This window comes from Chroicocephalus ridibundus, chromosome 1, assembly GCF_963924245.1.
Source record: "Chroicocephalus ridibundus chromosome 1, bChrRid1.1, whole genome shotgun sequence".
Classification (NCBI taxonomy): Eukaryota; Metazoa; Chordata; class Aves; order Charadriiformes; family Laridae; genus Chroicocephalus; species Chroicocephalus ridibundus.
In genome coordinates, this window is record NC_086284.1 from 166,244,692 (window position 1) to 166,260,512 (window position 15,821).

The following is a 15,821-nucleotide window of genomic DNA, read 5'->3' on the forward strand; positions in this document are numbered from 1 at the left end:
CGGCTTCCAAACCGGAGTACTCCAGAAAAACAAGTCCTGCCAAGTCCTGCTATTCCACGGCTAAAAGGGATACGGTGAGCTAGAGGAATGCTTTGCACAAGTTAGATAAAGAGTTAATACAGAACAAGAAAGCAAAAGAAACATAGGGTTGACCAAGAAATGGAATCCAGACAACCGTTACAAGAGGATTCATGAAAGTTCAGCGGAGCCGAACAGAACAGATTAGATCAGTCTCCGAGCTAGAAGGATCAAGTTCAAACACCAACCAGATTCTGGAAGTGGCTCTTAGCTTTCCTCTCTTATACTACAATTTGAACAAATACAATGAATGGAGCTACTGGGACTTAATATCCATGGCAGTAACGCTGCACTAACACAGGAGGTGTTGGAAGCGCCACCTAGTGGCCTGTGGCTCGTCACAGACGCTCACTAGCCCAAGGTACATCCTTGCTACTCTGCGTGGGACTTAACACTCCTCTCCTATGTGTTCCTTACAGTGTAGTAACTGCCCTCCTCTTCAAAACCTCTCTTTGAAGCCATGAAGTGCAGTAATCATCCTCCAAAACCATGCATGCGAGCAGCATGTCCGCACAGCGGCAAACATTGCCCAAATGACATCTCTCAAAGAAGTGATGTCCCCGTCGTAAGTAAAAAAGGTCCCAGCTTCTTCCTTTTTATAGGAGACTGGGTAAGTTAGAAGGTAAGAAACAAAATTAATGTCCCTGCATCAGCAGGAGGATGCAATACAGTTTAATGGGAGTGAAACGTTTGGATTTCCTCTAGCTCTGAACACAAGACTGGCTCTTATTTTTCAGTCCAGAAAGATGAGAGCAACTGTGCCTGACCCTACAGAGTTAATACATCTATTGTACAAATGCCAGAGCCTTTCCCCCCCACACCTCTCTGCATTACCAGAGCTGAAGCATCCCTCCCATAGCACAATGGATGGTGCACTCGTGCACATGGTCTTCCTGCCTGATGCCCCCCCGTTGGCTGGTATACACAGTGGGAAGCTCAGTTTTTCCACACGTCTTCTCAATGTCACAGCTGCTGAGCAGAAAAACATCCAACTGCCAGAATGAAGTAGTGTGCCACCAAATGCATACCAAGTCAAAGATGCAAGATGGTGCTTCCTGTATGGAGCCACACCTGACTTTGTACCCAGCGCAGCAATTTCAGAAACAATGTGGTGTTCTTGCCTGCAGATAATCAAGGGGATGCACCTTTTAGTTACAGGTCAGTCAGAAGAAACGAGGAGGAGATCACCACTCCTTCCCTCAAAGTCTATGTGCACTTTTAATGGCCACTAGGGGCTTTGGAATAAAGGAGGGAGTTACATGGTAATATGCTTGGTAATACATTACTGGCAGAAGGGGGAGGTTATTCTTTTGGAAAAAAAAATCATGGAAGAAAACTCCAACTATGAAAACAGAAAGTACACACACAAGAGGAAACACTATTGTACAGTAAGGTAGCGATCATAGAAAACAAAAAATTTCAAGGCAGGCAAATGCAAATAACATCTGCACTCCTGCACTTTTTCTCATTCCCCAACTTAAATGAGTTTTCCAGTCCACTGCTCGCTCTCCCTTCTCAGAGTTTAATTTTGAATTCTGTGGGCTGCACAGAGGCAGAGACCCCTGAGGATTTGAAGAGTGCCTTCAAGATAGTGTCAGGGTCCACCTCAGCTGGGGGATTTGAGGAGGTGCTTGCACTTGACCGACGTGGTTCCCCTTCTTTCTTCACTGAAGGGGTATCACTCAATCGGCTGGAGGATTAAAAAACAAAACAAAACAGTACTTAACCTCTCATTAGGAAATAATATTTAACACTACGCCTGCATTTACTGTTCTCTGTGTTGCCCCCTTCCCAATATCAGAGACAGAGGTTTTAAATATGCTTTCCTCACAAGAAAACTTTCTCATCTCAGATTTGTTTTGAGCCTCAGGGCTGGGAACATTATGGAGTCAAGCTACGTTGTACTCAGCTCAGAGAGCACCACAGAGAGGAAGAAGAGAATATTCATGGAACAACAATTTGCCAACAGTTTTCCTCCCCTCAGGTTCTCCTCAGAACATGCAAACGTGTTTGGTTCTTCCCCCCTCAAAGGACACTTACAGCAATATAGGCTGGTCTGAGGTGATGACATTCCCATTCATATGAAGATTGCATTTCATTGGTTGACCTAAACAAACACAATAAAGAAGTTCTTACAACAGAATCGTGGTAAGGCAAAACCTCAGAAAAAAAAAATAAAAATCACACATCAGTGCAAGCAATGGAGTTCCACATGCTGGGAAACATGACAAAGAACAGCTGATACATCTTTTGTTGCAAAATCACAGCAATGGAAAAGCCACTGAAACACTCAGTACCATATGAAGACTCACACTAATTAAGAAATTACATATAGGTACAAAACTCCTAGCAGAGACACAAAAGAATCTCCCATTCTCAGCTGTCTGCTCCTCATCTGACATTCGTTACATGTCACTCATCTAGAGAAAGAAAAGGCATCTATTTCCAGCTAAAAATTAAAAGCTATTTTCAAGATATGACAACATTGCAGATGGATCCAGATTAACAATTGCATTGTTCACGGTTAATGGAGAAGCTGATACTGTTTTACAGTCTGATTCAAAGTGCCTCTGACTACACCTTAAGAGTTTTGCAAATACTAGTTTTACTTGTACTTTGCAAACAGCTATTCTGGAAGCAGGTAAAGTCTTCCTAAAGACGATCTAGCTCTCGGCACTGGATTAGAAACAAAAGAAATTTAATCTGGAAGTTAGACCAGAGGAATCACCAGGACCCTGCCTCTAGCTTTCAGCATTCTTTTTTTAAGAATTTTTTTTTTTCCCCTTAAATAAACTGTGCATATATTCAGCTAGTTACATAGGAGCGTATTACATTGTCTAGCTCTTGAACTGATTTTCTGGTATCTTCTCTCTTGGTAGCACATGAGCATCTGAGAGGCTTTTAAACTCTCTGCTGGGGCAGAAAAGTCTTTGTTGATTTATCCATCCTAAATGCAACTGCAGCCTCAAACTTACCATCTAAGCACCTGTTGTTGTATTTCTTATATGCTGTGATAGCGTCTTCTTTCTTGACGAATACTACCTCAGCCACTCCAGGGTGCACCAGCCGGGCTCGCTTCAGAGCGCCACACACACAGAATAACTCCTGAGGGCAGAGAGTTAGTCACGATCATGGTCACATCAAAAGTACCACTTCACTCAAAGACACTGAGTGAGATGAACCACCCATCCTACTTAGTAAATACATGTCAGAATCTTGCCACTTGTCTTATTTTGTGTTTGCTATGGTATGAGTACTTGGCATTAGTAATACAGGTTGCACAAAGCTCCATACTGCTACCCACACAAGCAGAAAAGTTCAAGGCCAGTACTCTATACTGTTTGTCACACATGAAGACCAGGCTCATTCTCAGCCTGCTGAGAATGGAAGCACCTAGATAATTTGGTTTCAAGGACAACACCAAGCACGATTTGGCATGAACTCTTCTAAGCGATGCCAGGTATCTCAGTACACCCTAGAAATGGTGTTTTGTCCTAACTTCTTAAGCACACACTTTTTTTAAAAACTGAAAAAAAAAAAAAACCCAAAACAAAACCAAACAAAAAACCCAGGAACTTTCAAAGCTTTTGCAAAGAAAAACCCACATCATACTCCTCTTCATTGCATTCACCATAGATCAAGCGATTTATCAAAAGAGGTAGGTTAAGGGAAGGAAGCGTCACTCATCCACAGTTCGGCAGTAAACAACACTCACAACAATGTCTTCCTCTGTGACTCGAGGATGCAGATTGTTTACGGTCATCTTTGTGCCTTCCAAAGGACTGAACGCCAGCTGCCAACACAAACAAACGCATCACATAAAAAAGGTCAGAACTGCAGCAAGCAAGACAGCACAGCAGAGAAAGCATTAAAAAAAAAGCCACTTAAAGGGATGTCTGGGAAAGTCTGTACACACACACAGGCGAGAGCTACAGCTAGTAAAGGGAACTATCAATGCTTACAAATGCCCAGCTCATCTGGTAGTGAAAAGGAGACCCTTTTCCACGCTAATTTCTCTCTGAAGTAACTTTTCTCTTTCATTCCCACCTATAATACTAACTTACTCTGCATATATACACAGTACTCTCTGGTCATGCGCACACTTTTAAGCGCATCTCTGCTGACCTCTATAGCAGCCAGCAAACCCCAAAACATAGCTCCATCCCCTCAAGAGCATGCTGAACTCAACATGCCTGAGAACACCTGGTGGGTTACCTGCACCAAACATCAGGAAGTTTGGCAAAGCAAATCCAGGCACGTTGTCTATGAATCGCCTGGGAGGTTGTGTGTGGACAGCAAGAAGCTGGAAGAATCCTGTTTTTCTCCTTGCCAATAGGAGCGGACAGAAGACAACGTAACTAGTAGTATTAAAACACTATTCCTAGAGACATAGAAGCCTCCAAAGAGTATCCAAACAACTGCCACCTCCCTGTAATATGTATTTCTCCAGGACAATGTGCTCCCATGCTAAATAAAAAAAGCTGAGAAAAGCAAGATGCACTGAGAATTCAGTCTCTCAAAAGCTGAAGAAAAGGATGTTTAGACAAGTTTCAAATTCTTGGGACATGGGTTGCAGTTATCTGAATAAGCTTGATGGAATCCCAGAAATAATGGTGGAAGGCAGGCAGAAAGGAGCTGCTTGCATAACTGATGAACAGCAAGTTTCAGAGACTTCTATAAAGAGCATCTCCCACTTCCCTGAGCTCACCTCAACAGGTGCTGGTTCTTTTGGAGGCTCCTCCTTTGTCACTAAGGTCCGGGACATGTTTGTCAAGGCCTTCGTCCGCATAGGAGAGGGAGGTGCAGGTGGAGCTGTGTACGTATCATTCTGGACCACTTTAGTCAGGGGAACAGTCTTGGCCAGAGAGAATTTATTGGCACTCAGCCCCGTCTACAGAAAGAAGGAATAAAATATCTCTGAGAGCTGCAGGCTACGAAAGTCATCCCTCCTCTTCAAGCACCAACAGCAGGAGAGCATCACCAGCACGCACTAAGAACTGCACGCCCCTCCCGGTGTCAAAACCACTACCGTGCTGGAAATTTTTAGCTTTGAGACAAAAATCAACTAAAGTTTCTGGACACCTTTATCCCAAAACACCACTTCTCTCACTAATGAGCACTTTTTAGTTTCATATTCTTCTTAAATGAATGTTACCAGTGCGATTTGAATTTGAAAAGCTCCTTTTATCCAAAGATTTTCAAGTACTTTGTGAAGTGTACACAAGATTGCTCATTAAGATTGAGCTGCCCTAGCACAAACAGCAATACTTCTTCAGAAACACCAAGCTGGGGCACGCAAAGACAGGGAGCATAACCTTCCTAGTTGGAACTACCTAGGGAGTTTAAAGCCAGAAAAAAAATGGTGCTTGGCAGCTGCTGTGAACCCTGGAGATAACACATTTACTCCTGCAAAAAACCCCCCGACGGCTGATTTTAAGGATCATAAATGGTGAGGAGCTCTATTTTGAATACCCACATGAGAAAAAAACATGGGATAACCATTGCACTAAACTGCCTGTGTGACGGTAAAACCACATTACTTTGCTTTCTTAGAACCACAGAATAATGGAGGACAAACCCATGTCCAGCCCTCCTGTTTTGTTGTCCAAAAAATCGTATTTGTTACCTGGTGTGCAACAGATAATCTTACACGCCAGGATGAGACATTGATTATTTATTTCAGAGTTGTGCAAGGCTGGGTGCTCAGTGGTTTCCCACAGATCAAGTACACCAAACGGGACTTTCCACACAGTTTATATAGACATTTTACAACATCATTATCATATTAGTACCTCCTACCTGTATTTGATTGGTTAGTAATTTACATGTGGTTGCACAATCGAGTTATAGCTAATACACATGCTCAGGGGAACAGTCTTCACCTGGGCTAGGGTCTTCTTGACCTATGGGCATGATTTTTAATATTGTAATCAAGGTAATTCAGCCTAGGACACTCTAAATCCTCACTATCTTGACAAGTTGGCTAAACTCTCCAAAACATGTTGATTGGTAGCGCTCACAAGGTCCATATGTTCCTCCTCAAGAACATTAATACTACCTGTTTTCCTTGATTAGAAGTTCTTTCACTAATATCCCTGACAGACTCGAGGACAGAATCCTCCTTATCCATGAGTATGTACACATGCTCTCTCAACATTAGTCACGATTAACCATTTTGAGAATATGCTTTGGTAACAATGTCTGAAACAGGGCTAACTTCAAAGACACAGGAGGCTGTCTCAAGACCTCATCCAGTTTAACTCTGAATACCTCCAAGAATGGCGATTTCACAACCTCTCTGGGTCCCTGTGCCAGAGGCTGACCAATACCCTAAGAACTGCACAACTCTCCCCCCATACGCAACTGGAGTTTCTTTCACTGCTTTTTTTGTTGGTTCATCTTCTCCCTTTTCAATCCTAAAAAGGACCTGGGTTTTGCCTTTTCCATGACCATGTATTAGGCAGTGAAAGTGCATGGGCAGATCTCACTACAGCCTTCTCTTCTCAGCTATAAGAGACGCTGCTCTCACACTCTCCTCAGCCCCCTGAGCACCATATTGTACTAGTTCTAGTCTGTCAGTGTCTGTCTGGTATCACAGTGCCCAAAAATAAGCACGGTACTACAGGTGCATTCTCAAAATGCCAAACAGATGGCAATAATTATCTTCCTTTATTTGCTAGCTATGATCTTACTAATATACAATCTACAGTTGGCCTTCACTGCTGCAAGGATGCACTGTTAACTCATTCTTAGCACATCACCCAGCAGAGCATCCAGGCTCTTTCCTATAAAACCACCTTCTAGACAGTCAGCTCTTTGCTTAAGATGCAGGGGGTTATCCCATCCCAAAAGCAGGACCTCACATTTGTCTGTGTGAAAATTCCATCTTCTCCAGAGTATCAGTACTCCCCAACAAGCTGTCAGCTAAGATTTTGCATGGCAAGACATTTCCTGCTTTGGTGTCCAGCTTCTAGAAGCAGCAGAAAAGCTTCCCTTGCTTGCCTGCTCAAACAATAATGAGATAGGTTCAAAGCACTTCCCCAAGAAGAAAGTCATGAACTAACATGCATCAACCTTCCAGCAAGGGAGAAAGCACACATTCTGCCTGCAAAAAAGGCCTACAAAACCACAGTTAGCCTACAAGGGACTGTCCCAAAAATAACACTAGAAGCATTGGCACAAAGGGAAGGGTGGGGTGAAGAGCAAACATTTCAGGAGAAAGCATTGTTTACATACTTTAAAAGAATACAAGCCCTGTAAAGCCGCAGCCTGTGTGTCCACCCAATGTGAGCATGGCGTGGTGGGGACTGTTCAGATAATCCCTTACCGCGTTGTGCAGGAAGCTGTTTGTGGTGGTTATTTTCATCTGTTTACTAGTAAGGGGAGAGACACTTTCTTCATCATCTTCCATGTCATACAGACCCTGAAGAGAAGCAAGGTAATAGTTTATAATCAGGTACATCTAATCTAGACATTTCCAAAATAAGTAGTTTCCCCCTGTCTTCAGCCTTCTTCGGACAGTGAACATGACCACACTGGCCTTTACTCCTGGTCCGTGCAGCTTCTGGTGCAGCTGGAGGCACGCAAGTCCATTTCAAAACATCCGCATACAAAGTATCAAACTTCTTTTCTGTAAATGCCACAGTAAAGCTGTTTCCCCAGGTGTACTGAAACCACATATAGGTTTCTCTAATCCCTAGACCTCATCAGGACTGATGAAACCACATTAATGGAATAAAGCCTCATTGTCTTACTTTTTAGCACTCTACTACCTTTAAAGCTGAAGCCTGTGCATATGATTTTTTAATTATTATTTTAAAAATAAATTAAGCAGATGCCTGCCAAATACATCTGAACCAAAAGTTCCTTCTGAATAGCCTGCTTTCCTCAGCACAGCATATACCCGTCTGGCACTAGAAAACACTGCACTAGGAGGTTTACTGAATGAATAATTAATTTCCCAATTCAACTTAACACTCAGAGCCCTGCCTTAAAATATTGAGGCGAACTCCTACACAAATGTTTTTTCATAGACTGTAAATAATGTTAAGAAAAAGCTTATACACATACGGCACTGCCCAGAACATAAGTCACAGCTCAGAACAGCTTCCCATTAACTCAGTAAGAAGGCAAAGAAAAATTAGTAAGGAGAGCTTGCAAAGTAAGTGGGTTTTCATAGTCAGCAAGATTCTGGTTTACAAACAGAAAAGTTGTTCCAGTCACAGAAATGCTATGAAGGAAAAAGACAGAAGGGACAGCAGAACAGGGGAGAATTGCGCAGAAAAGAACCAGGAAAAAGACTAGCCATCAGGACAATGGACTTGAGTTTGAGACAAGTGAAATCGACTCAAGGCTTATTGTGATGAGGTCAGAATAATGAAGACACTTCCTTAAGTAACAGCATCTGGCATAGGTGAGCGTAGCAGGTCAACACAGAGGTAACATAAACAAACAGGTAAAGTTACCATAATCAAGGTCAAAAAAAACCCAGGACATGATATTGTGAATGTTAGTTTTCCAGTATTTCATTTAATACTTTATGTATACACACACACAATAAAATAATAAAAACATGCAATTCCTCTCTGAAAGCACCCAAGGTGATAAGGTGGATGAATGGCTGGGAGCTGTGACAAAGGCCTTTAAAATTGATCCCAGAAGAGAAAGCACAAATTCTAGGGTTCTCCTCAAAGTCTGCTTGCTAAGGGACTTGGCAACTTTGATAGTACATCAGAATACCAGTTAACATCATTCACTATCAGGTTTCCAGCAGAGACCCACAGCTGGGACTTCACAGGAAGGTTATACCCTCTCCAACCTCACTGTAGAACATTTGACCATGTACAATCATATCCATTCTCTGAAGAGGCTGGCAGGATGGTGAATCAAAACAACCAACAACTTGATCTGATGTGGTGTCACTGAGAAATTTACAGAAAGACATCAGAGCTAAAGGTCACAGTCTCTAGAAAAAAAACAACATTAGCACAGACAGCTAAAAACTGGGAACACCTACTTCGCATTCATATAACACACAAGGAATCGAGATCAATTAGACTAAATTAAAACCTCAATTGCCATGAAAGTATCTCAGCCACACGAGAACAGGGATCTAAGCTGTTAGAGAACTTCCAAACACCCCTCTTTTCTTTCCTACTTGAAGTTTTCTTTGCACCTGCCAACATTTATGGACACCTTCCTTCCCCCTCAAGAGGTGTAACAACAAAGAGCACCGAGCAGGCACACACCTGTTTGTGTGTATGGTTGTTCACCACATTGATCCTCATTCCTGCTGGATGAGAGTGTCCAGGAACCGGAGCCTTCTGCTACAGTTAGAGGGAAAGAACAAAAGCATTAAACGCTACGGTCCACCAGATTCCCACTTCAGAAGACTGGAGCTGTTAGTTGATGCCCTGAGATCACTTAAAAGAAACTCACTCTCCTGCTCTTGAAATATGTTATCGCAATGTGCTATCGGAGAACATCTATGTTTCCTGTAATATGTTAAATAGGTGACAACCTCACTTAAGCTAAGAAATTAAAACTTAAGGCCACGCAGAGAAACTGACTGAAATTACTTGAGTTTTAGTCCAAGATTAGTGGGAAGGGAACTTAACTCCAACCCTGCCAGCACTGACTGGACCTACATTTCTGACAGTATGAAATCAGTCAGTAAGCTGCTCTTCTTTCATACTACAGGGAACCAAAGGTATGGTATCCATTTCCATCAAACTCAACAAGCTGGGACACAACACAGTTCAGTTCAATTTCAAAGAAGTATATACTGTCCCTTCACAATAGAGCTGGAATAAGGTGCAATGAAGTTATGCAGGGGTTAGTGTAGCTGACCCTTCTGCACTCTGTTACCCTGTGAAACAGGGAAACCGCAACAGTAGCAGTCGAAGAATGTAGCTATGCTAATCAGCAACTGAAATCAAGCAGCAACTCCCTCAAAAACACCCTTTTGGTTTTTCAAAAAGCTGGAAGCTGTCCATTACAGAGAAGAATGGGTCTTCTTACAAAAATACTCCATACAGGCAGAAAAATCTTCATATTTGCATTCCCTCCAGACTGCAACTTACACCACAGCACCCTCATGTTTCAATTTGCTAATCAATTCAGATACAACAGTACCTGTCCCATGGAAACACAAGCAGAATAGGTTTCAAAGACTTTTTTCCCCCCTTCCTTTATGACAAAGACCACCACAGTACAGGACATTGGATATACTTTAGTTTGATGTGCTGCATCTCAGATCAAGATAGTTTAGTTTGATTCTGCTCCCACATTTGAGAAGAGAGGAGGACAATGGGCAATTTGGAATTTTGGTATGTATCTTTTAAAAAATTGTTAGATAATTACTCATGTGCACTGTTTTGTCTACAGTCTTAATCACTGTTATATACCACAATATTTTTTTTTTGCACTATGTTGTCTACCAAGCAAAGTACTATAGGTCAAACCAAGTCATACAAAAAAAAAAATCACGTCAGAGCAAATTACCACTGTACTAAGTCTCTGGAAACTATTTTAACTCCTACAAACTTGGTAGAAAACTTTCAACTCCTAATGGCTGATGGTGGTGATTTGGCTTAGGACAGCATGAGTACTAATTACCCTACTAATTACAGACTACTGAACAGACTGCTCTATTGCTCTGCGATTAGCCCTTCTTACTGCCACAAGAGCCCTTTCTCTTTCTTAGGTCAGCCTGGCAGGAAACCTGCTGAGTAATAGGAAATTTCCTAGGCTAATTTAAAGAAGAAATATGCTTGATGCTCTTAAGCAAAACCCACAGATGAACAGAAAGCAGACTCATCCAGGCTTTCAAACTGATAAGAATAGGAGATTTTCTGGGTATGTGTAAGCACACTGTTGATCTTTAGGAGGATGAAAATGAAAGAGGTAGGCTAGGAACTTCAGTTATATGCTCGTAAAGGTGAGCAACACAAACACTCCTCAAACAACAATCCTGACAGTTTGGAAACTTCTGACTCTACCCACTGTACCTAACACACTCGTAGCTCAATAGTAGTTGTTTCTCAGACAAGTTTGCTAAGAATCAAGGCACTGTGCAAACAGCAAAGTGAAATTAGAAAACTGTCAAAAGAAATCAGCAGGTTAGGGTGATCAACTGATTATACTGCAACTGAAATAAACCTTGAGCCTCAGCAGGCATGAATCATGTAATCAGGCAACCCCCTGGAAGCCAGGGCTTTCCTGAAAACCAGACAAGTGAAAATAGAGAAATTGTTGACAGGCTCATTGAATTTTAGGTCTTCTTAGATACAAACATAGCTGTATATTCTGAACTGTCACCCCACCACTAGGATAAGGCAGTTATCTAGACAGGACAATTCACCACATCAGACTTGCAAAGACAGGTGGTATAAGAATGACAAAAAATGCATACATTTTCTTTGTATTTAGGTGGGAAAGAGACTACTTAACCATTCAAGACAACTACTTTAATGCTGACAGGAGTACTGCTTTAGTCTTTATTGGGCCCAAAATTCAAGTGAAAGCTGGGATTCTACAAAAAGCCCCAAGCAGCCAGAAGGACACCCAAAAGACTCTGAATCCTGCCCTATAGGCTGGACTGAAACATATCACCATCGCTTCTATTGTAAACATGTGAATGTATTCATGTATTATCATTTCTACTGGACTGCTGTAGAATAACTGAGGGGCTCAGGGGTGGCTTGTTTAACCTACTTGGATGGTTTTGGTGATTTTCACGGCTGGATTTACTGTCCCCATAGTCGGGCTGATAGTAGCTGGAGCACTTCTTTTTAAGCTGATCTTCTCTCTGGCATCCACCACCTTGGTCACCTTTTCAGCAGGAACACTTTGCTGTTTACGGGAATTTAACATCTCTCGAGCATCCTGCACCTTTCCTTTGATTTTGAACCGAGCGTCCTTTTGAATGAGTTTTTCACGAGCATCTTTAACTCCCAGTTTGTGTCGGGCATCCGTGAGTCCAATCTTCTGTCGAGCATCAAATGTCCTCTGGAAGCTGACAGCTGGTGATGATCTGTTTAAAATATTTTGCTGGACCCCAATGCGAGATCTTACACCTCCAAACACTGGCCTTGTGTTAAGCCTGGGGGCAAAAAAACCAAAAAGAGTTTCAGACATTATAAGATGTGATACACTATCAATAAAGGTATTTGTGTTGCTGCAAACAAAAGCTCATTATTAGTGCACAGAAATCCACTCAGGTTAGATGTCCAAATACAACAGTAGAGCTCCTAAGCTGTTTTATGCTGGATTTTGCTTTCTGCATAAACAGCTAAGGAACAGATTTTCAAAATCCACTCTTAAGCTCACATTTACAAACTTAAGTAAAGGGTCTGACTTCAGCTGTGCTAAGCACATAGCATGTTTAAACAAAATTCATTAACAACATAGGTACTTTGGGAAACTTTTGAAGACAAAGAGGCACAGAAACAGACTTTCTAGCTTTAGGACTGACCAGGTCTGCCTAAAGCATCTTTTGTAAGACAATAATATGTCCTGATACAGAGGAAACATGGAATTAGATGCAACTTTAAGAATTCTGGGCAGCAAGTTCAGACTTGTGGGAACATAGAGGCTTGGATTTTAGGTTGTACAAGCACCAGTACCAATCTCAGTTTGAAGCCACTTTTCAAGCACTTTTCAACATCACAATACTGAGCACAAAAAGATAACAGCCCACTGAAAGGACAACATTTGTACTTGTAAAAAAGGATTACTAAGAAGCAGCCCATTATGTAGTGAATGCTGAAACTAGCTTCTTGTTACAGATCTAATTCACTTTTTCAAAGTCTCCCCTAAAAGGAAACAGCTTGTCTATTTTTTAAATACAGTTCCTCCTTTAAGTATTATTTAGGGGTTTATTTTTTTCCATTGGGTTGTTTGTTTGAGTTTTTTTTAGATGACAAAGTGTAAGAGAAATTTTAAACTTAAGGTACTGAAAATAAATATTCTTTCTATTGGCTTTTAAAATTCAAATTAAGCTACGGAGTGCTACAGTGTTCATCTGCTTTCTGAGATGTACTGTCCAGTATTATAAGTCTAAAAGTAGATATCTAGAATTTGTTGTAATACTCAAAAGGCTAACATCACACATTCAAATGATGATGCAATCTGAATTCTTCCTACAGCTTTATATCAGTATTTCCTGATCTAACCCTACAATCTTAACATTATTTACAGGCATTATTTTCAGTGGAGAGATCTGTAGAAAGAGATGAAAGACTAAAGCTCCACGTCTGTCTCTTTCATTCTTGCGCCCAGACAACTGGAGAGCTAGGACTGGGGTCCCATTTTATTACCTAGCTAAGAATCTTATGGCTGCTCTCTCATACCGCCAAAGCACACTAGCTAAGAAGAAACAGGAGTATTATTAAGATGATTTATTAAAATATATCCAGAATAATACAGAGGACTAACAGTACCCATAAAGCAATAGCCACTAAACAAGACTTCCCTTGCACTTTTAAAAAGCATTAATTTAGCTACATTGAAAGGTGCTGCACAAGGGATGGTGAGTGGTTCTTTTTAATGAGCATAAGAAAGGTCAAAGCAAAACCAGAAATGTATGTATCAGCGTTTAAGCCAGAATTAGTTAAAACTGTTAATGACATGAACTAATGAAATTGATTAGGAAACTGTACTGAAGATTATACTGTCTCTGAAGATTTGTGTTTATCCCAACAAGCAACTCTCTGCCAGAGAGAACTGCTCACCCTGTAACACCATTAACTGTTTAGGCATTTTGTACCACAGCACCTGAAATAAAAGGGAATCTCAAACACGTAATTTGCTTTCCAAAACTACATGTTTTGGCTCGAATATTTTGTGGATTAGTACATTTTATAGGTGCAGATTTTTACGTTGTTTCCTCTAGACTACTGAGCAGCATGGATATAATGATTTAAGTTTATTCAGTTTATCCAGCCTTCACAAAGTCAAGTTAGCTAATTCAGAAATCTTATAAAGTGAGTTCAACAAGAGAACTGCAAGGCACAAAAATTCTTACAGTGCTGCAGAGGGATTATTGTTCAGCAAATAAAAGCAGGAAGAATTCCTGGAAGAAGTGAGAGTTAAGGAGGGATTTGAAAAAGGAGAAAGGAGGTGCTTGGCATACTAAGCAGCATAAGACTGTTCCAAATATGCAGAATAACATGAATGAAAGTGCAAAGCCAAGGCCTTGTCTAGACTAGGATTTAAATACACGTTTGAATCTTTTGCACGTATATGTTAGCAGATAACTTTCGAAATATTACTCTAGACAGGTAAGAGCAGTCATTCAGAGTTAAAACTTAAGATTCCCCAATGACCATTAAATTAAAAAAAACAAAAAAACCACCCAATCACAACAAACAAAGGGAATACACTTAGCTACAACACAGATGGGGAGAAATCCATGGACAGAATCAAGAGACTATAGCAAAAGGAAAGATTAAAAGCTACCAAAGGAGAAGCCAGATAAGAACTGCCGACAGCTGCACTAGAGTAAATGGCCCAGCCTACACTGGAGACATCTGCTGTACAAAAAGAGTCTAACCTTGTAGCCAATATGTAACACACCACATCCACACAAGTATTTGAGTCTGTCAGGGTATCGTTAACTACGCTACAGAGACTACAGTTTCCAAGGGCCAGGCAGCAACGCTGATGAAGCCTCTCCTGTGCGGATCCCCATCAGCTTCGCTACAGTTACGGCTCCCCGTGGCACAACCACACCTCCCACGGCTATCCCACAATGCACCGCGCCGCTCATCAACGCGCCGCTCCCGGGAGCCGCGGGTGAACCGGGCACCCCCGGGGCACCGCCTGACGGAGAGCTGCAGCCCAGCAGCAGCTCCTGGGCTGCCCGGTCACCGAGGCGGGGGGGGGAGGGCTCGGGGGTGGGGGGCGCCGAGGCCCTGCTGATGCCGGCTAGTGGAGCCCCAGTGGGTTAATCGTCGGGGAGAAGCAGGTCGGAGACAGCAGTGAAGCGATGGGCTGTGCCAAGAATCTCGGGAGACTCAAGAAGGGTCGAGAGGCGCAGGGGAAGAGACGGTGTGTGGGCAAGCCCTGACTAGGCCAGAGCCCAGCGGGTAACACCAGGCACTGGCTGGGCGGGGGGGGGGGGACGGGACGAGGTAGGGGGAACAGACCCCCGCCCCGGCCCAGGCCCGCCTCAGCCTTGAGCGACAGTCACCACCACCAATCCGCATCGAAGGCGCGGCCCCACAGACCAACACCTAAGCCAATGGGAAGGCGAGAGCGGCGAACAGGGCCGGGCCGCGCTGAGGCAGGCTGCGCCCCGCCGCCTCCGGAGCGAAACCACCAGAAGGGAGAACAGAGGAACCACCGGAGACCTCCGGACCCAGGGCGCTACCCTCCCTGGCCGCTTACCTCCCTTTCACCGTCACACCGCGTTTCCGTATGAGCTCGTCCAGAGAGATGTCCGCCATCTTGTCGTAGGGCCCAACAGCAAGACGCAGCCAGTGAGACCCGGAGATGACATCATACCGCTTCCGCTCCTCGCCCCGCCTCCAGGAGTCAGGCAGGCCCCGCCCCCGGCCCCGCCCGAGTGAGCGGTGCGGGGGCGGGGCGGGGTGGGCGTCCCACAACCCCCAGCGGCGCCCGGGCCCCCTCATTTACATACAGTCCCCGGCACCTGCTGGCCCGATTCGGTCCGCGGTGGGGTTAGGTGGAAAAAGACCCGGTAGACGGTGAGGGAAACAGGCATTTAGCCTGTCTGGCAC

At 43.1% G+C, this 15,821-nt stretch overlaps 1 protein-coding gene across 2 annotated transcripts; it reads right to left on the bottom strand.

Annotated features, from left to right (window-relative positions):
- Positions 1-1,277: 1,277 nt before the first annotated feature.
- On the bottom strand, positions 1,278-15,613 carry POLDIP3 (DNA polymerase delta interacting protein 3). 2 transcript variants are annotated; one of them, XM_063322578.1, is made up of 9 exons: positions 15,469-15,613; positions 11,794-12,181; positions 9,327-9,401; positions 7,406-7,501; positions 4,787-4,969; positions 3,794-3,871; positions 3,054-3,183; positions 2,119-2,185; positions 1,278-1,768 (listed from the first exon to the last, which is right to left on the bottom strand). In XM_063322578.1, the coding sequence occupies exons 1-9, from the start codon at positions 15,525-15,527 to the stop codon at positions 1,594-1,596; spliced, it is 1,251 nt and encodes a 416-aa protein (XP_063178648.1). In that variant the 5' UTR covers positions 15,528-15,613; the 3' UTR covers positions 1,278-1,593. The 2 variants fall into 2 exon arrangements, with proteins under 2 accessions (XP_063178648.1, XP_063178647.1); XM_063322577.1 differs by having other exon boundaries at positions 9,327-9,404.
- Between the last annotated feature and the right edge of the window lie 208 nt (positions 15,614-15,821).

Excerpts from the sequence above, each read along its gene's own strand:
- POLDIP3 (XM_063322577.1), bottom strand. The coding sequence starts at position 15,527 with ATGGCGGACATCTCTCTGGACGAGCTCATACGGAAACGCGGTGTGACG. Across the intron at positions 12,182-15,468 it reads GGTGTGACGGTGAAAGGGAG|GCTTAACACAAGGCCAGTGT; the intron begins GTAAGCGGCCAG and ends TTTTGCCCCCAG. Across the intron at positions 2,186-3,053 it reads CAACAACAGGTGCTTAGATG|GTCAACCAATGAAATGCAAT; the intron begins GTAAGTTTGAGG and ends GTGTTTGTTTAG.